Here is a 23,607-nt window from a genome sequence, read left to right as displayed (position 1 = left end):
CCCAAGGGACTCTGTGGGCTTCTGGGAAGCTTCCAAAGCAGCAAGAGGAGACTGATGGAACAATTGCCCAGTAGGTCACAACTAATGTTTTTTGTGACAAAATCCTTACCTTTTTTTTTTTAATTCTGACTCCCATAAAATCACTTTAAAAATTTATTTTTAAAGTTTATTTTGAGAGAGAGCTCACACACGTGAGTAGGGGAGGGGCAGAGAGAGAGGGAGAGACAGAATCTCAGTCAGGCTTCGCACTATCGGTGTGGAGCCCAATGAGGGGCTCGAACCCAGAACATTAAGATCATTACCTGAGTCAAAATCAAGAGTCAGATGCTTAACCAACTGAGCCATCCAGGCACCACCCAATAAAATCACTTTTAAAAGGAAATGTTTTTTTTCTAGGTCTTACAGCTGTTTTGAGCTGTGTTTGACATCCGACTGGTACATTGGTGACTGGTATTAAGCATCAGTTCACAAGAGTGTTTCTGTCAGTGATTTTTCTGCCTAATTTCTGTATTGAATAACTAGGAGAGATATTTTTGCATAGTATTTCCAGGTCCAGTTTGTTCCCCACCGTCTCTAAGAAATAGGTCAAAGAAAACATGTGGACAGATTCTTGAAGTTCTTCGCCAAGGCAGGATTTGGTGTGTTTTGAATTATTTAGTAGGATTTAGGCCAAAGAAAGCTTTGTACTCTCAAGTTCTATTTTCAAGGAATCTGGGGAATGAGTCCTAAGTTCCTTTTCTCTATCCTAGGAAATCCAGTGGAAATTCTTCTTCAAGTCTTGGAGAAATGGTATCAGGGACATTTCGAGCAACACCCACATCAACAGGTAAGGTTTTTAGGGGTTTTTTTAATGGAATGTTTTTTTTTTTTCCCTTAGGATTTGAACATACACACAAGTAGTTTTACTAATTTGGAAATAATTTAAGGCTTTGATTTAAAAATTCTTCTACTTAACTCTTCATTGCTCATTTGCTTTCTATAGTAATTTGATTTGATTTAAAGGGTACTTGTGATACTAAAAATTCAAATCATTACAATCTGATTTTGAAAAATCTTGTTTACCCCCCAGAGCCAGTAACTGTCCATTGTGCAGACCAATCTGAAGCAAGTTCATTATTCCACCCAAGAACCCAACAGACTTTAAGATGGTGAAAGCCAATTAAAAAGAAAAAAAAAAAGTTGTAGACTCTGAAGAAAATGCTCTATTTCAGTCTCCATGGGGAACTTTAAGATGGTACAGCCTGGGCTGTGGAGACTGGAAAGGTTGAAGCAGAAAATGGGCCCAGATGACCTCATTTCTGTTTGGAAAGCAGATAACCAAGCCCTGGAATTAATGGAAATGAAGGGACAGTGGTGGTCCAATCAAGAGTTGTTATATATTTGATAATTATGGAGACATTCAAGCAGGATTTTTCCTTCTACCACATTCCCTGACTCCTATAGTCTAATTTGTTCTGGCCCAGAATTGATGCTGCATTAGGGCATCCAGTATTACCAACTCAGAAGGGCAAGTGTAAGGTCTAGCCTGGCCTACCGTAACTGCAGGAAACGGGATTGGTTCTGGAGTAGTGCTGAGTGCTGGGTCCTTGTTTGGGTGGATCTTTCCTCATATCCTGTGCTCTGAACTGAACTAGGTCTCTGGGTTGTCCCCAGATGGACTGGACCCACTTTGATGGCCAAACAAAACCAGTTTAAACAAAATCAGTTTAATCAGGTATCAAATGTATTTTGCCTCATCCCCATTTGTTGGACATTTAGGTCATTACAAACCTATTACACTATTACAAACAAGAAAGAACAGGAATAAATGGTTATAAATTTATTTGAAATTAAGAACAGCATAGTAGGAAAAAATATGTCACTATCCTGGAAAGTAGGCAAAAACTTAACGAACACACAAAGGACTGCAGAATTTTCTCCTGGTTCATCAAAATTACAAATCCAAAAATAACTCCTGATTAAGGTGATGATCATTTTTACCCAAATCGTCGTTCTTAATTCCTTTTTATCAAATTGTATTTGTCCAAGTTGTTCTCAGCCACACTGTATGCTGTGTGTAGCAGGAAACAACCTATGGCCCATGGCTGGCCCAGAATTTCTAGTGTTTTCATGCAGTCCACCCTCCACACCCAACATGAAATCAGGATATAAGGTCATTCGTACGGGGAGAAGTTGTCTGTTTTTTCATTTGTCTTCAAAATTGTCTCATCCAGAATGAAATAATAGAGTAGTTCTCCACAGAGTGGGTAATAGTGACATGATGAGAATTATAGGGACAAATTGGTACATTCTTCCATCTTTTAAAATCATGTACTATCATTTACAGAGATTACGTATTTTGATATGGCTCTCATTGTTGTCTTTTAGCAAAACAGAAGCAAAAAGTGGTAAGTTGTGTTTCCTTTTTAAATCTTCCTTTAAGGTTTCTATCCGCACGTGCCTGCAATGTTCCATTTCAGTGACCCAAATGGCTATAAAATAAGGGATGAGCCTCCTTGGTGGGGACCTGTGGTAATCATTTTGTGCTCGACCTGAGAATTACGATGCTATGGCTTTTGAGAAGGCATGCTTATCCTCACCTTGTCATGCTGTCCAATCATCTTTTTCAGACGGAGCACATCCCTCCTTATGATGTTGTGCCATCCATGCGTCCGGTGGTGTTAGTGGGGCCGTCACTGAAGGGTTATGAGGTACAAATACCAGTCTGTTATGCTTCAGTTCTTGATCAAGAACCTAGGAGACAGCCTTGGGAGCTTGCTCCTCTAGGGTCTGCTTACAGAGAGGTACCGATGGGGCCAATTCTCCACATGTGAAGGCGGGTGGCACAGCATGGGGCTCATGTGGCCCTTCACTCTTTCTTCCCTCTCTGGCACGCTTCTTATCTTATATGTATCACTTTGTTTAGAAATACATCCCTTAAAACACTTATGATGGAAAGTTATGGTCAAAGGTTTCCTCTGCATTAAATTCAAAGTGAAGGACTATGTAGTCTCAACCATTCCCGTTACTGTTGGAAATAATCAAGTATGGGAGCACCTGGCTGGCTCAGTGGTAGAGCATGCAACTCTTGATCTCAGGGTGGTGAGTTCAAGCCCCATGCTGTAGAGCTTACGTAAAACTAAATAAATAAATACATAAATGCATAAATAAATAAATGAGTATGAACAGCACAAGAGAACAATGTAGGCAATCTTCCAGCAAACTTAAACCTTCAAAGCACCAACAAACCTCACCTTGCTGGGTGCTCAACATGATGCCATACCCCACCAAATATTTCTCTCATTTATTTCAAAGACACATAGAAGGGAAAAATTGTCCACGAAAGTATTAATGAACTTGTTCAGAGATTAAACAATACCATGTAAGAAGGAAAAGAGTGAAGGCTTTAGAAGTACTATGTTTCGGGTGTTTCCATTTTGATTTCGTGCTAGCATAGATAAAACTAGGTGGGGTGGGACATTAAAATGTGTCTCCTTCCTTCCTCTCCCCCTTCCCTTCGCTTCTCAGTGGGGAATGTCCGAGGAAAAGCAGGCGAGTGATCTGTAGGAATGGAGAATTTCTACCAGCATGCACAGACTAGCAGGTGGCCAAGCCCAGGGCTGGCCACAGGAGTTCTAGCTGGTCCTCACTGGAGGCAAGCACCCATTCGGGCGAGTCAAGGACAGGCAGCACTTGCGAGCAAAGCCAGCCTATTGTGGTCTCTTGGCTGCAGTTCTATCACCTAATAAGGGAAGGGAGTCTGCCTTAGGTCTAGTGAACACTGCTGGCTCGTTCAACACCCTAGAGGACAACCAAGGGGGAAATTTGAGTAAGTGTAAGTGGTTAAGCATGAAAAACGCCTTCCAGGACAACCTGCCCTACCCCTCAGAGACAACAGGCTGTGTGAGGTCTTTGCTCAGACAAAGTGCCCTTCCCTTCCACCTCTCTCACTTTTGACTTCTCTCTCTCTCTGTCTCTCTGCGTGTGTTTGCCTCATTCTTTTTTTCTCACCTCTGCAAAGGTAACAGACATGATGCAGAAAGCCCTCTTTGATTTCCTGAAGCACAGGTTTGATGGGAGGTGAGACATACAGATGTTTTTGTATTTTTATTTTCCTTTAACCGAACGTGTATGATAAATTGATTTGTGGATCTGTGTTTCCAGCGATTGCAGAAGTTCTCTAATTAAAAGTTAACTCAGTATTCAGGGAAGAATACAATGAGAGAATTCTGAAGATATGAAGTTATGAAGTATAGCATTGAATCCCTAAGGGGGAAAGGACCTTGAGAAGGAAAATAACCCATTTGTTTTAATTAAGTGTATGTGTTTGTCTTTATTTACTTGCTTGTTAGTGAATTCATATCAAACTTATTTTTATGAAATATATTAATGAAAATATAGAATATTTTGATAAATGTGGTGGCTTCCTGGTCAAGCTGGTAGTAGCACTTGGGAACTGTGCGTGCGTATGTTTGTGTGTGTGTGTGTGTGTGTGTGTGTGTGTGTATGCATGTATGTGTGTATCATATGAAGGTGTAAAGTGCAGCGTTTTCTCAGAAGAAGAGTGCAAGAAATGTTTTCATCATAAACCTCCCTAAGTGACTACTTTGTAGAGAATAGTACTTGTTTGGATGCTTAGTTCTGGGTTCATTTCATCAGAAATCACCTTGTAGTTTGTTAGTGTATTTTGTATGTATCCTCTTATTCATACGTCTCAGTCTTTAGCCATCAAATAATTTTATCAGTTAGGTTTTGTGAAAAACGTCTAGAAAGAGTTCCTGTGTTTCACAGAGAAATGGAAAAAAGTCCATGTTGACTTGATACGATGTACTAAGCTCCTTTACAATGCAGAACACACTCCTTGTAAAAATAACATGCAAATATCGAAGACATAGAAATGAAGAAAATGTACACAGTGTATACTGAGAAGTATGGTACATGCATCCAGCTTACCAAATATATTTTTTAAATAGCATCAAATACATTTTGAAAAATATGCTATTTTAAGGGAAAAAAGCAAACCATGCTTTGAGTACAAACTGTATACATTTGTCAAAAGAAAAGCCTTCTGGGTAATCGTACTTAAAATATTCATTAGCTTCTGGGACTATATACAAAGAAACTGAGATTTTAGTTCCAATAATTGAGATTTTAGTTCAAGAAATCAGAATGCTTCAGAGCCATTATGTGAATAGCTGAGTACATTAATACAGTGCCAGGCTGCCTTAATGAATAGACCCCAAAATATATAATGATTTAAACACAAGTGGGAGCTTACTGTTGCTCATTTAACAGTCTGAAGCAGGTGTCCCTCAGCGAGGAGGAAGTTATAGAGTGGCGTAGGGGAGGATTGGGCGGAAAGCTTCTTCCATCCATCATTTGGAGCCCTCGGCCTGAGGGGGGCTCTCCGGTCAGCTGGTGGGGAGAGGCACATGCCAGCCTGGACATGACGCACATGGATCCTCACTTTTCATTGGTTAAAACTTGGTTGTGTGTCCACACTGAATTACAAAACAGGCTGGGAAATATAGTCTAGCCATGGCTCAGGAGGAAGAGGAAATAGATTTTGCTGAACAAATAACCGTCTCTGCCACATTCATCTAGTGCACCCAAAAGGCTTACTAAGAAAGCCTTGGATTTATCCTGCTCCTCTCCCCACCCCCCTTGTTTTTAAACAGAAGATACACAGAGAATGAGGTGGTTTCAAAGAAAACAAATGAAGCACTGAATACTAGAATATTGGGGTTGGAAGGAAATGTAAAAGTTCTTTTATTCTAATCTCTTTGCTTCAGCAACCACAAACAGATGGATAAACTGCTTCTGTTTGAGAATGTTTGGTTATTGAGAATTCACTTCTTGAAAAAGCATTGCAAAGAACAGCTGAACTCCGACTCTGTAATTTAATAGCATTGGTCTTGGTCTTGCCTTCTGATGATTGGGCCTTAATCCTTACCTTCATGCAGCAGTCTGTGGATTGTTGACAGCTAACATTCATGGCTCAGTCTTCTGTGTTCTTTTTCTTTTTTTAATGTTTATTTATTTTTGAGAGACAGAGAGAGAGCATGAGTGGGGGAGGAGGAGAGAGAGAGAGAGAGAGAGAGAGAGAGAGAGAGAGACAGAATCCAAAGCAGGCTCCAGGCTCTGAGCTGTCAGCACAGAGCCCAATGTGGGGCTTGAACCCATGAACTACGAGATCATGACCTGAGCCAAAATTGGATGCTTAACCAACTGAGCCACCCAGGCGCCCCTCAGTCTTCTGTGTTCTTGGTCACACACACACACACACATACACACACACACTTCCTTGAACTATGCTTGAAGTCACATGGTTTTAACCTCTGTTGTCTTTACCTAAGGAAGTTCTGAGCTGTACCTCATCATGAGACCCGGTAACAGTCCTCAAGCTGAACAATCGTGTCCCATAACACAGCCTGTTTGTGTTAGATTCTTTCCATCACCATGTAACATCCTTACAAATAACAGTATTTTTAACTGTCTGAAAGGTAGGACGGAAAGGAAAAGAAGAAGGGGATTTTTTAAAATTTCACAAAGAGAAAGTGAATGGCTTAATTACTACTTTCAAGAATGAAGCATCTGAGGTTCTTCCTCAATTTTCAGGCCCAGAAAGAGGAAGTGCATCTGATTGTAACAGCAGAGATTTGTTTTGAGTCAGGTAAAGTTGCTGCATCAAGCATTTATACACATTGTTGAAGATGGTTTTAGTAGAAATAGGATTGAAATGTCAACGCCAAGTGTTCCATATGGTCTGATGGCACAACAGAGGATCTAGAGATAAAAGGAAGATTTCAGCAGCAGCCAAAGTAATAGCCAGAGAAAGAGACTCGGTGCTGGAGAGCTCTGATTTATGGCAGAGTTGATAGAAGATAGACAGTAAAGGTGGGAGTAGCAGAGTGGACTTGCTTTCAGATAATAAGAGGACAGTGCTGCAGAAAAACCAGTAATGAATTTATTAGTTGAGGGTATGTAGAGACTTTGATAAGGAAGAAGCCATGCGCTTGTAGCTTCACGCCGACTCTGACACATCTGCTGTGTGGGAAATAGCCTTACATTTTGAGCTATGACAATCTGCTGTATTATGTTTTACCAATTAATAAAGAGAGTGAAAACAACAAATAGTCTTTAACTGAAACCAGCCAAGAGAACAATTACACAGAAGGCTATAGCACAGTGATACAGCATAAACAGTATGTTCTAATGAAAACCCACTCAGTGTTTCACTGGCTATGAATGTAGTAGGTTAGACAAAATAGTCAAGAGAAAGTCTTATTATTTTCCAGAAAGAGCAAAAAAATGGATCCATTGGCTAAGAGGCTTTCTTCAGTACTGTTTTCCAGATCCTGGTTAGACAGTAATTCAACAAATTGGATTAAAGTCCAGTAGCTTGATTGTTACAAAATCACATACTTGCCCTTTTTTGATACCTTAGAAATTATTTGGGTCCGTTGAGAGCTGCTTATTAGACAGTTTTATCGCCATGATTGCTACTGTAGGGCCTAACTGTAATATGCGGAAGAAATATGAAAAGCATAGTACCAAATAGTTCCTGAGGAACCCTCGTCCATGTGCATATCCACACGTGGTGACAGTGCCTGTGCACAGATCGTAAATTAGATGAGCCTAACCAGCTGGTACGATGGCATCAGCCTGGTGAACACACAGGGTTCACAACGATGTGGAACTTTTCTCTCTTCATTTTCTTTTTTCTTTTTTTTTTAAAAATTTTTTTTTCAACGTTTATTTATTTTTGGGACAGAGAGAGACAGAGCATGAACCGGGGAGGGGCAGAGAGAGAGGGAGACACACAGAATCAGAAGCAGGCTCCAGGCTCTGAGCCATCAGCCCAGAGCCTGACGTGGGGCTCGAACTCACGGACCGCGAGATCGTGACCTGGCTGAAGTCGGACGCTTAACCGACTGCGCCACCCAGGCGCCCCTCTCTCTTCATTTTCTACCACAAACATTCATTGGGGATCATCCTTTGGGATGAGGTTTGTTCAGCTGGTTGAATATACCATTCATAGAACAGCAGGCAGTCCAACCAACTGCCATTTGTTGAACTATGCTAATCGTTTCAAATTCCAATAAAATTGCTGGCTTTAGGCATTTTGATGACTAGATCAGATCAGCTCTATGGCAATTACTGAACACTTTGTAATTGACATGATCGTGGCCAAAAATCCTAAATGAACATCCTGTAATCTATATAGATAAAATCTGAAGTTAAAGGAAGTTATTAGCCAAAGGCCACTCGAAGGAAAAAAGGGTTTGAGGGACACTTAGGTGGCTCAGTGAGTTAAGCGTCTGACTCTTGATTTTGGCTCTGGTCATGAACTCATGGTTCCTGAGTTCGAGCTCTGTGTCAGGACTCTGCACTGGGGTAGAGCCTGCTTGAGATTCTCTCTCTCCCTCTCCCTCTGCCCTTCTGCCTCTCACACTCCCTCGCTCTCTCTCTCTTTCCAAAATAAAAATAAAGGGAGGGGGAATACTTTTTTAAAAGGGTTTGAGGAAGAATTTGAAGAAAAGAAGCTGAGATTACAACTTAGGAGACTCAGAGAGATAATGTTTGTTCATAAACAGCAATGGGAACCCTTGATGCTATCAACAGAGCAGCCAAGTCATGGCAGAATCAAAACACCTTGTAACTGCCGTCAACAAATGGAAAAGAACAACACAGCACCTTCTGTTTCAAAGTCAATATCACCCTCTTATTGTCTCCTTCTACCATTCTCTCTCTTCAGGTGGAGACTCATCAGTGGTCAAACACTAGAGATAAGTAATTGAACACTTTAATGCCAAACATGAATACTTAAATTAGCAGGTTTTGATTACAACACGTCTGACCTGATTCTCCTCCCCTTAAAGTCTATATAAATTCCATGGACTCTGGTGGTAGGAGAGTTCATGGTAGACTGCTTTTTTTTGAGGACAGAATATAAAGAAACTGTCCCCTTCAAGTCTTCAAATCTGCAGTAATTGTCTTCTATATATTAGGTTAACAAAGCACTTTTGTATATTACCTCGTTTGCCCCTACTGGCAGTCCCAGAAGATGGTTTGGCAAAGCTGCTATCACTATTTTATTTTATTTTATTTTATTATTTTTTTCTAAGTATAATTTATTGTCAAGTTAGCTAACATACAGTGTATACAGTGTGCTCTTGGCTTCAGAAGTAGATTCCCATGATTCATCACTTGTATACAACACCCAATGCTCATCACAACAAGTGCCCTCCTCAATGCCCATCACCCATTTTCCCCTCCCCCTGTTGCCCCCCTTAAACCTTCAGTTTGCCTCCCTCTCTGTTTAAAACTATTTTTTCCCTTCCCTTCTCCCATGGTTTTCTGTCAAGTTTCTCAGATTCCACATATGAGTGAAAACATATGATATCTGTCTTTCTCTGACTTATTTCACTTAGCATAATACCCTGCAGTTCCATCCACATTATTGCAAATGGCAGGATTTCATTCTTTCTCATTGCCAAGTAGTATTCCATTGTACATGTAAATCACAGCTTCTTTATCCATTTATCAGTTGATGGACATTGGGGCTCTTTCCATAATTTGGCTGTTGTTGATAGAGCTGCTATAATCATTGGGGTACATGTGTCCTATGAATCAGCACTCCTGTATCCTTTGAATAAATGCCTAGTAGTACTATTGCTGAGTCGTAGGGTAGTTCTATTTTTAATTTTTTGAGGAATCTCCACACAGTTTCCAGAGTGTCTGCACCAGTTTGCATTCCCACCAGCAGTGCAAAAGAGATCCTCTTTCTCCACATCCTCACCAATATCCGTTGTTTCCTGAGTTGTTAATTTTAGCTATTTTGACCAGTATCACCATTTTGTTGATTAGGATTCTGATGCTAATCTGACTTGTCCATGCTCACACAACCAGCAAGAGCAATATCCAGGAAGAATACTCAGGTCTATGTAGGCCCTCCATCCCAATTCTCTTGACAGTGCACTGTTCTGCTCTTTGGAATACTCTTCTCTAGGAATACTAGGAGTTATCTTTTTTTAATTAATGTACTAACAGTGTTGCATATTAGATGTAGCAAGGATAGAGCATAGAAGGACCTTATAGCCATTCTGAACCAATATGGAAATAACAATTATTTTTGAATGGATATGTTATAACTGAAAGTAATATCTTTTCTCAAAAAAACTAATACTCATAGGTCATGATAGATTGGGGCAATTATGATGAATTCGAAAACAGAAATAAAGAACAGGTGGGGTTCAGATTTGCTAGAGTTAGAGAACAATTTTTGCTAGTTTTCAGTGACATTTGCTACTAAACCCAGTTTGCTGAGGAGCTGAACTTCTGTTAGCATTAATCGACCAGCCAGTAACTACTAACACTATGTCACAGAAAAGTTTCCTAGGAAACTTCGTAAAAACATACATCAAACAAGATGCGTGGAAGTACTGGAGGGAATGAGTACAGCAAGAAAAGAAGTGGAAAGGGCATTTTTTTAAGTTAAAAAAAGTAATAGAAATATATAACTAGTATATAAAAATATATAGTATATAAAATATTTTTTAAGTATATAAAACTAAAAAAAGTATATAAACTAGAAGTATTCAATTCTATTTCTGGAGAGTCTTTTACCAAAAAAAAAAGTGTGGGTTTGGTTTTTTATTTTGATAATAGTAAGCATCTTTGCAGTAGAAAACAGAAAACTCTGCTTTGTCTTACTGAAGGGTTTCTGGGGCTGTGTCTATCTTGTCCTGAGCTCCTTCATGCATGCATGTGTACTTTTATTAAGAAATAACTTGTATTGGGGTGCCTGGGTGGCTCAGTCAGTTAAGCTTTCCATTTCGGCTCAGGTCATGATCTCATGGTTTGTGGGATCAAACCCCACATCAGGCTCTGTGCTGACAGCTCAGAGCCTGGCGCCTGCTTCAGATTCTGTGTCTCCGCCTCCGTCTGCCCCTCCCATCCTCATGCTCTGTCTCTATCTCAAAAAATATAAAATAAAATAAAATAAACATTAAAAAAAATTTAAAAGAAATAACTTGTATTAACAAGTTCGCTGGTATTTTGGTGACAAATAAAACAAGAAAAAGAACCCTGTATTGTCCATACCTTTTTCTGTTTGGAGAATATATGAAGCAGGTGTGTGTGTGTCTTATTATTTTGTTTGTTTGCTTGGTTTTTTGTAAAACTTGTAAAAACTTATAAAACTCTATATGTGATGGTATGGTGGTAATCCTTTCAAATTTTAAGAACCAAGACTCACTATTTGGCTTGTATAGAACTACAAATTTTGATCTCCCATAAGCAGAATAGACTTTTTGGGCCCTTCAAAAGTCTTTATTTTAGAAAGTTGAATTCTGTTCCTAATTTAACCCATTCACCTCCAGTCATGTATTTGAATTGCTCTGGAACTTGACTGTATGTTTCTAACAAACAACTCTGTCCTTAAAACAACAAATAAACAAACACACAAAAATAAATGAGCAATCTCTATTCTGTAAATTAAAGAAGCTGTGAACACAGGATGCCTATGAGATTTCATACTTCAAGTTGCAAAAGCCAACTGAGTAATGCAGACTCAGACATGGGATTCCCTTGACTTTAAGCTGACTAAAGTCCTGACCACTTCTCTGCACATGGCCAAGATCGATTGCATCTGCACTTGATGATTTGGCTTACATCTGGGGATTTGGGGTTGCTGGAGAAGAAAACTGAAGCTCTGTGAGACTTATCATCACTCAGGTGACTAAGGATTGGCCTGGTGCTTGGGGTCCTGTGTTTCAGGTCTTCTTAGTCTCTAACTAATCATGTGGAACTTCCTCTCTGTGTCTCAGTTTTCTTGGTAAAATGAAGCAGTTGTACTTGACCAGTGTTTTCCAATGTCTTTTAGCAGTTGGGCAGCTTTTTACAAGGAAATCATATATAAAGCCCCAATGTAGAAAACAGAAATGCAGAGGCGTTTGCCTGACATGGAAGGTAGGAAAGTTGGAGGTCTGCCAACTCAGCCTCCCCTTGGTGTTCTCAGTGGCCCAGAGGTATTTCACAAAACTCTTGGTTTCTGTAGAAGATAATATGAAGATGACTCCAATGATTTATTAGTGACTAAAAATTCTAAAAACATTAAGAGTTTAAAACTCACTGACCATCTACAGCATATAAATACAATGACACAAGAAGGTGCTTTGCGTTAAAATGGTATCAGAACTTTTAGATAGCCTGTATAGCTTTAAAGAACCATTTGTGACAAGGAATACTTTAAATTTTCCTTAAGGCTTTGGGTCACTGAAGTCAGGTGAAGAGTCTCCTGAGAGTGCTGATAGTATACCAAAACTATGACTCAGTAATTGACATCAACTCTACCTCTTCCCTGCACCAGTCGCCAAAGGAATATAAAAATGAAGGCAAATGGGTGCACTGAGCAAAAAAGGAAGGGGCACTACTCTCTTCTCTCCATTCTAGAACTCTGCCAAAGCTCTGAAAATGAGAATGGGGAAAGGTCCATGGTGGCAGTAACTGGCTTAGAGAGGCATGCTTTGCATTCTACAGGTAGATAATAACCTGAAATTCATCAGTCACGGTTTAAAATAAAGATTTTTAAGGCTGTAAATTCCAGAGATTCTCATTTGATAAATCATATGCATATGGACTCCTCTCTTTGTTCATCTGCAACTTCTCTGCTTTATTCTTCTCTTGTGTAACTGCAGGAAACTTTCTGACTTGCCAAAATCCTGGCGCAATCCTCACATTGCCCTCAACTATAGTGTCTTATGTCTTTCCACTTTATGCATTCAAAGTCCTAAGCAAATATGCTGACGGATCTTGTGCAGGCAGAATAGAAGTCATATTTTCCATATTCTTCGAAATGAAACATTCCTTTGGGCTCGTGGAGAGATGCTTCTTGTATCATGAATTAACTGTTAGGCATCAGGAATACAACATCACTACCAACTGGTTGAGTGTTGATGAAAATGAACAGGGTTTTCCCCTCTGGTTGATATGCCTGGGCAGAACATTTGCAGTTCCTGAAGGTCTTATTCAAGAGCAAATCAACTGTGAAGTGTAGGGAAATTGTATTGATGCTTCCTAGAAAGAGCATGTTTATTCACATATTTTGATTCCCTCCTGGTGTGGTGTGCGTTATAAAGAGAATTTGACAAGCTAGACAGTAGTGGAGGAAGAGCTTTGTTTTTAACCACAGGTTTGCTTTTTGTTTTGGTTAAATAGCCAGAACCTTCCCCCATTATACCTGACTTATATTTTTAATACTAGCCAAAGCCTATTTAAAATACTTGTGGCGATGTTTATTATACTGTGGTTGCAATGCAGTATGTAAAGTGGTTACTAAATACTGTGGTTATAAATCACTTGAGAGCCCCATAACATTTCTACTGGCTTGTTCTGTTCTGTGTTCCTATTCATAGGATATCAATAACAAGAGTGACAGCTGACATTTCTCTTGCTAAGAGGTCTGTCCTAAATAATCCCAGCAAGCGAGCAATAATTGAACGTTCGAACACTCGGTCCAGCTTAGGTAAGATGTTCAAATATGGTACTTCTCCAAGCTGTGTTTTCGGAGTGGGATGACACATGGTTCACTTGTGAATGTCTTTTCCAGTCTTCTCCCCATTCTGAATGGGGAAGTGCTGATTAACTGAAGAGAATGCTATCATGGAAAAGAAGGGAGCAGACTCCTTCAACAGCCAGAGCCTCCTCTGTCTCAGCTCTAGTCAATTAGTTAATCAGTAGTCTGGTGGGAAGAACCCTTTGGGCTCCCCTGGTCCGCTACTGCCTAACCACGTGAAAGCACTCATCTCTACTCTGCCCAAGTTTCTCAGTGATGCTAATGATATGCCATACCTGAGTTGCAGCTGACATGAAAAGAAATGAGATGTTCAACTTTCTCAGATCTTTAGAAGAAAGCTAGATAACGGTGTCTTAGTATAGCTTCTGCTGCTAGCTGGTAGTATCCAGAACAGTCACATCTTTAAGTGGAAATAGCAATGAGCATTAATAACATGTAGGGAGTTTAAATGTGTCTTTCCTGGAGCACTAGTTAGAAAGAATTATGAAATTCACCATGATGGAAAATGGAAGAACACCTTATATTGTTAGCTACATAACACCATGTTATGAGCAGGGCTGTGGAAGATGGAATTACCATCCACACAAACAAGTCCACACTGCTGGGCAATCATGACTTTCATCTCAAAAGCCTGTTTGTGGTTTCTATGATTGCCAAGAGTGGTGCAGTCCACTTATAACTTTCTAGGAGTCTGCTTTGCATTCACATTCTGAGGGCAGTTTGTTTTGCTACCTCCTCCCTTATGGGCAGAGTGGGAAAGATAAGGGTCTTCTCTGTCACTATATTTTCTTAAACTACTGAGATGATGATAGAAAACAAAAAAATTCCAAGATCACTTGCATGCCTAAACATCCCATCGAGAATTCATTGAAGGCTATACCTTGGCCCTGCACTAAGAATTGTACAGATTGCAAACAGGCTACAAAGTATCATCTGTATATTCCTAGCATGGGATTGGCACATGGTAATTGTTCAATAAATGTCTGCTGCATGGTTGCTTTATAAAAAGAATGTTAAACGTACCAAATGAATAGTTGTTTGTTCTTGTGAAGGCAGGAGCTTGGACATCAGTGGTTCTTTCCTTAGTTTTGTATTTAGATCCCTCACATGCTGAGTGAAACACTCTTAAAGAGACAGTAATTTTGACCTTGAGGTGGTAACAATGGAAGAGTTGATGATGATGAATCAGATTAGGTGACTAAAGTTAAATACTGTGAGAGACAAGGATGCCAAATTAGACTGAAGATTTCTTTTTTTTTATGAATATAATTTATTGTCACATTGGCTTACATACAACACCCAGTGCTCATCCCAACAAGTGCCCTTCTCTATGCCCATCACCCATTTTCCCCTCGCCGCCACCCTCCCCCATCCACCCCCAGTTTGTTCTCTGTATTTAAGAGTCTCTTGTGGTTTGCCTCCCTCCCTCTCTGTTTGTAACTATTTTTCCCCCTTCCCTTCCCATGTAGTCTTCTGTTAAGTTTCTCAAGATCCACATATGAGTGAAAACATATGATATCTGTCCTTTTCTGACTGACTTATTTCACTCAGCATAATACCTTCCAGTTCCATCCACATTGCTGCAAATGGCATGATTTCATTCCTTCCCATTGCCAAGTAGTATTCCATTGTATATATAAACCACATCTTCTTTATGCATTCATCAGTTGATGGACATTTAGGCTCTTTCCATAATTTGGCTATTGTTGAAAGTACTGCTATAAACATTGGGGTACAAGTGCCCCTATGTATCAGCACTCCTATATATATATATCCTTTGGGTAAATTCCTAGTAGTGCTATCACTGGGTCATAGGGTAGTTCTATTTTTAATTTTTTGAGGAACCTCCACACTGTTTTCCAGAGTAGCTGCACCAGTTTGCATTCCCACCAGCAGTGCAAGAAGGTTCCCTTTTCTCCACATCCTCACCAGCATCTGTTGTTTTCTGATTTGCTCATTTCAGCTACTCTGACCGGTGTGAAGTGATATCTCAGTGTGGCTTTGATTTGTGTTTCCCTGATGATGAGTGATGTTGAGCATCTTTTCGTGTGTCTGTTGGCCATCTGGATGTCTTCTTTGGAAAAGTTAGACTGAAGATTTCTTGAACAAGCATCTGTTCTCTGTTCTTCCCTCTTCCACTCTCCTCACTCCACAAAGTGCCTTTGACTTTTAATTACTTCTTCTTCTGATAAATAATGAGAGGCTAAAAAACACTTAGGTGCATAAGTGAGGTTGCCTGACTCTAACCATCTATACCAGCCAAGGGTTTCATGGACATTCTTTGAAGTCATTCTGTGTAATCTAGTCACCTGTTTCAGTCAGTGGAGTGGAGCTAGTGTAAATATTGATGAAGAAACAAGGCAGTGTCAGTTCACTGGTTTTTTCCTTTGCTTTGTAAATTCATACACCTATAGCCGTTGGAATTAATTTAATGGAAATCTATTATAATAATCCCTATGTGAGCCACTTATGTCCATTTGCCTGCTTGTTCATGCACATTTGTAGATTTCCTCATCACATGGTTATTGTTATATGCCACAAATTACGCCAGACTTAGTAAGTACAAACATAACTAAAGACAAAGTGTCTTACCTATAAGCCAACAGAAAGAAGGGACAGGTGGTTAAAATACTGTCTGATAATAGATTTATGAACAAAAAGCTAGGGGTATAAAGAAAGAAGCGTAGGGAGTAAGAGGTGAAAGAGAAGAGTTCGAAGAAGTTATATTTGAGCTGGTTCTTCATGGAAGACAAGAATGTCCAAAGGCATCAACATGTAGAAAACACTGTGTAGGTGATAAACAAATAGTTTGTGCACAGCATACTTAAAAAAAGAGAGTGGGTGGCATGGTTTGAGAGCAACAGGGAAAGAGACTGAAAAAGTATGTTGAGGCTAGTATGTTAGGGCTCTAGTATGCCTTGCTAAAGAAACCTCCTCCAAGGTAGATTCTATGAAATGTGGGTTCTAAAAGATACTAATAGTTGTTACATCCAAACATTTTCCTCAGTCAGATAAATTTGGATATTTGGATTAAACAATTGGCAGGTTTCTTTACTGCAAGACTTCGAAGAGCCATTAAGATACAAAGGGTAATGCATGTTTGAAATTCCAAAAGAAATTATTATAGCCTGCAAAAAAAAAAAAAAAAAAATCTCTTTTTTCCCTCAGGATATCTTACGGGATTAGTGTTCCAGGGTATTCACTTTGGGCAATGTTGTTTTGAACCCAAAGGAGCCATTGAAGTAGTTTAAGCATTTGGATATAAGAAAGATCACAGGTGTCAGAGATGCTAGAGAGAAGTGGATCTAGATCAGTCGTGGTCAAGTTATAGAAGTGTTCATTGAGGTCCCTCCAGCATCATAGTCCAAATTTCTCAGAGCCCCATTTGTCTGTAGTAAGATCATGGTGAAACTTCCTGTGGAACCTTCTGAGAATCAGCATGGAAAGTCAGGATTGCTGGGCTTGCTCCAAGTTTTTAAGAAAATGAGCTATGTAGATACATATGCCATTCTCTTTCTCAGACAGTTTAGGTATTGAATTCTATATACCTATTATCCACATAGGGACCCACTCTAGTATATAGTGTGGCCGTCTGCAGCCTCCTGGCTTGCTTGCCTGAGCACCTCTCCACTTGTGCTGGAATGCCATTGCCTAAGAGTTTTGTGTTGCCTAAGCTGTGGATGTGCTTGCCCTCCTCACAGGTCAAAAACCACACTTATCTCATTGCTGGTGTAGAGTAAATAAGGCCCAGGCATTTCTGAGTTATTTACACAGTGTGTCTCAAGGGTTCTTTATACCAGAGCAGTCCAGTTTGCCTCACTGCCATTTTGCTACTTGACAAAATGTTGTATTCAGATTTGAAACTTAAAGCAATGCAGACTTGTTCTACAACAGTCCTGGCCAGGAGTTACCTTAAACCAGTGTCAATTTAATGACAACAACAAATGGAGAACACACCCCAACAGCCTGAGGCTGAAATATACTACAATAAAAATAAAATTTATTTTCTGAACTTCTCTCATAAGAAAGATCTCTTTTTTTAAAAAAGTGTTTTTGACATGTGAGAAAAAAGGAATGGGTATGTTATTTATTATTGACAAATGTACTAGGTGACTTCAGAAGAATTTTGCAAATAAGCCTAATTGTCCAGATTCTTTTTTTTTTTTTTTAATTTTTTTTTTCAACGTTTATTTATTTTTGGGACAGAGAGAGACAGAGCATGAACGGGGGAGGGGCAGAGAGAGAGGGAGACACAGAATCGGAAACAGGCTCCAGGCTCTGAGCCATCAGCCCAGAGCCTGACGCGGGGCTCGAACTCACGGACCGCAAGATCGTGACCTGGCTGAAGTCGGACGCTTAACCGACTGCGCCACCCAGGCGCCCCAGATTCTTTACATAAATACCTTGAGAGCCAGTCACAGTCCAAAGTAACATGACATCTTTCAGACCATTGGAATTGGATGATATGAACAATGATTGCTATGTTGACTCTCTAAATTCATATTTCTAATACAAATCATGCATTAAACATCAGTGATTTGGTGGGAAGTCAGAATTTTATGCTATTATGCAAAGCCCCCCAAATTAGAGTTACATGATAGTCTTGAACATCCATGATCCCACACACCTTGTCCGTATGTTTGGTTATGGAAGGTTTTGGCTTGTGGTGGGTGACGTGAACTTGAATGTATACTGGATAAGCAAAACAAATCACAACATTGTGGTAGAAACTCTTCTAGAGTTATTTTTAGAGCAACATCACCTCTTACTTAGGCCATCTTTGAAGTTATTTAAATTAGGTAACTTGTTTGCTCTGTGTAATTTAAATGAGATTACAACATTGCTGGGTCATGCCTGTAATAAATAGGCCAAAAATAAAAGTAAGTAAAAAGCAAAATAAGATCATCTCTCTGAAAATTAAGTAGTCTAATTCAGACTTTAGACATGACCCAGTAAGTCAGATGATTTATAAAACATATGTGAAAAAGTTTTTTATGTTTTAGAAAGACGTATTATGTTTTTATAGGTAATCTGCTTTGCTTTAAAAATAGCTAGAGTACTTCAGACAAATAACTAGATTTTTTTATTCGACCAGATTCACACAGAGATTTCAGTCACTTGGCTGTTACAGCCAATTGAATAGGTTTGCATTCTCAAGGCATTGCAGCATTTATAATATAATTGGCCTCAGTTGTTTTTCTTTTTAATGCTGAAGATTATGCCTTAGAACAAGTGTACTGGCCCTAATACTTGAATTAAAGTGTAGCAGTTTGTTAACATAAGTGTAGACCCAGAACATTTAACCCTGGATACAAAAATGTGCACATCAGTCAAAACAGATGAATTGTGGGATTTTTTAAAAAACATATTCACAAAATATCAATATATAAATTCTTGCTTAGCTGGAATATTTCAGTATAATTTGCTTTCTATGCAATGTTGCTCTGCATGTATTTCAATTCTTTCCTAATTGTGGTTTTAGCTTTTATAGCTAAAATAAAAGTTCTTTGGAACAAAGCAATAATCAAAAACAACATAGCTATATAATTAGCTGAATATCAGGGCAAGTGTAAGAAGTGAGTCAAGAGAGCCATTTCAATTTTTTTTCACCAATTTTTTGGTTTTATGAAAAACTCAACCCATCTCTCTCTCTTTAGGAAAGATCTTAAGTTAACAGAAGCATGAAATTCAGAATGTTCTGTTGTGCAATATAGACAAACATCCAAATGGTTTTAAATGGTTTTACATATAAGAACTAATTAATAAAAATAACCATGTCCTGTTGTTTATTATTTCTCCTTTTAGCGGAAGTGCAAAGTGAAATTGAAAGAATCTTTGAGTTGGCAAGATCTTTGCAACTGGTTGTTCTTGACGCAGACACCATCAATCACCCAGCACAACTTATAAAGACTTCTTTAGCGCCAATTATTGTTCATGTTAAAGTTTCATCTCCAAAGGTAATTACCTCATTTCTGCCTTAAGAATTAGAAGCTCATTTCTTTTGAAATAGTCTTTGCTCTGTGCTTTTTTTGTTCATGAGTAAGGACAGTATCTTATTGAGGCCCTTTTTATTTTTTTAAATTTTATTTATTTATTTATTTTAATATATGAAATTTATTGTCAAATTGGTTTCCATACAACACCCAGTGCTCATCCCAAAAGATTCCCTCTTCAATACCCATCACCTACCCTCCCCGCCCTCCCACCCCCCATCAACTGTCATTTAGTTCTCAGTTTTTAAGAGTCTCTTATGCTTTGGCTCTCTCTCACTCTAACCTCTTTTTTTTTTTCCCTTCCCCTCCCCCATGGGTTCCTGTTAAGTTTCTCAGGATCCACATAAGAGTGAAACCATATGGTATCTGTCTTTCTCTGTATGGCTTATTTCACTTAGCATCACACTCTCCAGTTCCATCCACGTTGCTACAAAAGGCCATATTTCATTTTTTCTCATTGCCACGTAGTACTCCATTGTGTATATAAACCACAATTTCTTTATCCATTCATCAGTTGATGGACATTTAGGCTCTTTCCATAATTTGGCTATTGTTGAGAGTGCTGCTATAAACATTGGGGTACAAGTGCCCCTATGCATCAGTACTCCTGTGTCCCTTGGGTAAATTCCTAGCAGTGCTATTGCTGGGTCATAGGGTAGATCTATTTTTAATTTTTTGAGGAACCTCCACACTGTTTTCCAGAGTGGCTGTACCAGTTTGCATTCCCACCAACAGTGCAAGAGGGTTCCCGTTTCTCCACATTTGAGGCCCTTTTTAATTCCTGTAGTCTGTACAGCTTCTAGAAATCCTAAGATAGCAAATAAAGAATAGCCATTGTTTTAAAGAAGTTCCCTGTCTGTTGTGGTTCCCCAACTGGGCAGTTATGCAAGAGCAAAATAGAAACAAAAGATTAAGAAAGGTGAGGAAAAGTAAAGTATGGCCTTTCAGAGACTTATGTTCTGTCCTAGTAAATGTCTTGAGTAGTATTGATTCTTGTAACACCTATCTTCTCTCCCCAGTTGAGAGAGTATGTAATTCAAGAAAGGAATCTACATTTATTGTGTATAGAGTCAAACATTACTGTAGAGAATCTATTATGGAAAAGTAATTGATGTGTGTATATATATGCTTAGATTGGCTTCTTTAAGGAATAAGATACACTGTGATTAAACACAATGGGATATCTGCCATGTGTCTTTATGCTGCAAAGGTAGATGATACTGTAATAAGTAATGTGAAATAGATATTCTAGAGAGGTACAAGCTTAATAATTAGTTTATTTTCAATGCCTCCAAGAGTGCAGTTTAGTGCTAAAATGCCAATTCAGCTTCCAACCAGTCATCTCTCACAGGTGGAGAATGTCTAGAGAAGCTGTGCCCTTCCCCAACCCCTCAGCTTTCCATCTCTCTGGGCACTGGTTCTGCACAGGATGGATTTGGGGATCCTGACCAAACCTGGGCCTTTGGAGAACCATTAGAATGGATTGAAATTGCCTTGACCACCTGGAGGTCTATTTGGCCCAGAACTGAAGGAGATTCAAGCATCCTTCACTGCAGTAGAATAGATTTCAACCTCCATCACCCCTGCGCCAGTCACCATGGGGTCATTAAGTGTAGGAACAGGGGTACCTATGGATATATGCACTGAGTTATCATAGAGCCTCACTGACTAGTACTGTTTTGGGGGAAGAACCCTGTTTCAGCTTAAAAAAGTAAGGGAGAGGGGAGTATATGGCAAATGCGGTTATAGCATTTATAGAACAGATATTCACTGGTTTATATGTAGCAATATGCCAGTGCAAATGTTTTGCCTAGATTGCTATCATAAAATCATTCTTATTAATGTAAAGTTAAACTGGAACACCTTAATAATTATCAGTGACCAAAAGAACCAAATATATAAATGACTGATATTTATCTGACATTGAGATAGTGAACTAAAATATTACTCAACTGAATATGGACATAAATGACCTGGTACAGATCAGTTCCTCCACTTTTGCAGGGCTCTCTTTGAACTCTCTGGGTAAAATCTAGGGCGGGAACTCAAGATCCCACCAAGGCCTCACACGGAGCGAGAATAGGATGAACCTATCAAATCCACTATAACTGAGAGCCAGTGTAAGTGGGTGATGTCATTACAGAGTTTATATATATATATATATGGTTTTTCATATTGTATTTCTTTTCTATTAATACTCAGGGCTTAAACAGACTATTTAAAAGATCTTGTCTTTTTTTTTTAGTTTTCTTTTAACTTGTTGGTTTATGTCTTCTATCAGGTTTTACAGCGGTTGATTAAATCTAGAGGAAAGTCCCAAAGTAAACACTTAAATGTTCAACTGGTGGCAGCTGATAAACTTGCACAATGCCCCCCAGTAAGTACCATCGTGTTTAGTCATAATCATTCTTGCCTAGACAGGAGAGAGTGGTGGTTTTGTTGTTGTTGTTGTTTGTTTTCATGTTACCATTGCCATTTTTGTTCTAGAAAGATGGTAATGACATGTTGTCGTAAACATTAAGGTATTTTTCAAACAAACTGCTGCTGTCATGTTGGCTACATTCAGGCATCCAGAAACGGGGGGTGTCTGCCATGTAGTAAGAACTAAACCTAGTGTTCAGCGTCTGATGTCCTTGCCTGCTACCTTGATTACCTCGCAAACACTCAGCAAACTACTTAATCCAGTCATGTCGGCACTTTTATGAACAGAGAAGAAAAATAAAACATACTGATTTGACTTTTCTTTAACTTTTCTGCCAGGAAGTTCCAGTAGGCAGAAAAGATAGGACCTTGAAGGTTGAGAATTTATGGGAACAAGAAGAGCCCTGTGGTTATAGCAGATAAAGAAGAAGTCAGGGTTAAGAAAAATGAAAAACCATATTATAGCAACTCTACTCCTAGTGCCATTGCCAGAAAACAGCTGCTGAGTTGGAAGCCAAGAAAATGGCAGAGATTTTGGTGGGTGTTGGGGGACATAACTGCTATCATATGGGTCACCAGTGGCTGATCAGTGTCTCCTCCTGCTCAGCTGATTTACTACTTCTGTGCCTGTGTTTGTCTAAAGGAAATAACTGTCTTTCCTACTGATTTGATTCACTAGATTTTTTCATATACTTGTGTAAGGATCATTTATGCTCTGTGGAAGCATAAAATCTAATTCAGATGTTTAGAGAGGCAATACAGCATAGCTATAAAAAGTATGGACTGTGGAGCCAAATTGCCTGTGTTCAAGTCCACACTAGTTATGTAATCTTCAGCAAGTATCTACCTCACTGGGTTGGTATAAAGATTCAATGAGTGACTCTTAGCTCTTAGAACAGGGACTGGCACATACTAAGCACCATCTAGGTGTTTCTGTTATAATTATTGGATGTACTTTGCATTGTGCCATGCCTAACCTGTCAGGCTCTGTAAGGATCTGTCCCTGTCCGTTTTACTGTTTTGTCTCAGTCCTTTGTTATGGTAGGCCCACGGTAAATATTTTTTTTGACGAGTGAGTGAATGAAAGGCAATAAGAGTATGATGCATCCTTTTATTGGATAGGCCAGATACTGTGCTAGATGCTTTACATAGATTATCTCTAATCTTCACTGTTATTTAGTAAAGTAGGCAATATTATCCGCATTTGTAGATGAAGCGACTGAAGAGAGAGAGAGGTTAAATGATTTTACTAAGGTCACACAGCAAATTAGGATTAGATTAGATCTATCTGGTGTCAAAGCCAGTTTCCTGCCCTCACAGTCCCACCCACCTATATACACGCCTGGTTACCTGTCCACAGATAATTTGGATAGCTGGAGTGCTGTGTTTTTTTTTTTTTTTTTTTTTAATTTTTTTTTTCAACGTTTATTTATTTTTGGGACAGAGAGAGACAGAGCATGAAGGGGGGAGGGGCAGAGAGAGAGGGAGACACACAGAATCAGAAGCAGGCTCCAGGCTCTGAGCCATCAGCCCAGAGCCTGACGCGGGGCTCGAACTCACGGACCGCGAGATCGTGACCTGGCTGAAGTCGGACGCTTAACCGACTGCGCCACCCAGGCGCCCCTGGAGTGCTAT

At 39.4% G+C, this 23,607-nt stretch overlaps 1 protein-coding gene across 7 annotated transcripts in view; it reads left to right on the top strand.

Moving 5' to 3' along the window:
- The window catches only part of CACNB4 (calcium voltage-gated channel auxiliary subunit beta 4), a 264,301-nt gene that overhangs the window by 219,608 nt on the left and 21,086 nt on the right, over positions 1-23,607 (top strand). For 6 of the 7 annotated variants that reach the window (XM_086718593.1, XM_025912523.2, XM_086718594.1 and 3 more), the window contains 7 exons: positions 750-826; positions 2,368-2,387; positions 2,610-2,690; positions 4,001-4,059; positions 13,398-13,507; positions 19,364-19,515; positions 21,833-21,928. In XM_086718593.1, the coding sequence (XP_086574719.1) occupies positions 750-826; positions 2,368-2,387; positions 2,610-2,690; positions 4,001-4,059; positions 13,398-13,507; positions 19,364-19,515; positions 21,833-21,928 (595 nt within the window). The remainder of the gene's footprint in view (positions 1-749; positions 827-2,367; positions 2,388-2,609; positions 2,691-4,000; positions 4,060-13,397; positions 13,508-19,363; positions 19,516-21,832; positions 21,929-23,607) is intronic. The other variant, XM_086718598.1, reaches the window with a different exon arrangement.

The sequence above is a fragment of the Puma concolor genome, chromosome C1 (genome assembly GCF_028749965.1).
Source record: "Puma concolor isolate L17-30 chromosome C1, mPumCon1.1.hap2, whole genome shotgun sequence".
Classification (NCBI taxonomy): Eukaryota; Metazoa; Chordata; class Mammalia; order Carnivora; family Felidae; genus Puma; species Puma concolor.
The sequence above is the reverse complement of the archived record's forward strand: the minus strand, read 5'-3'. Positions and strand labels throughout refer to the sequence as shown.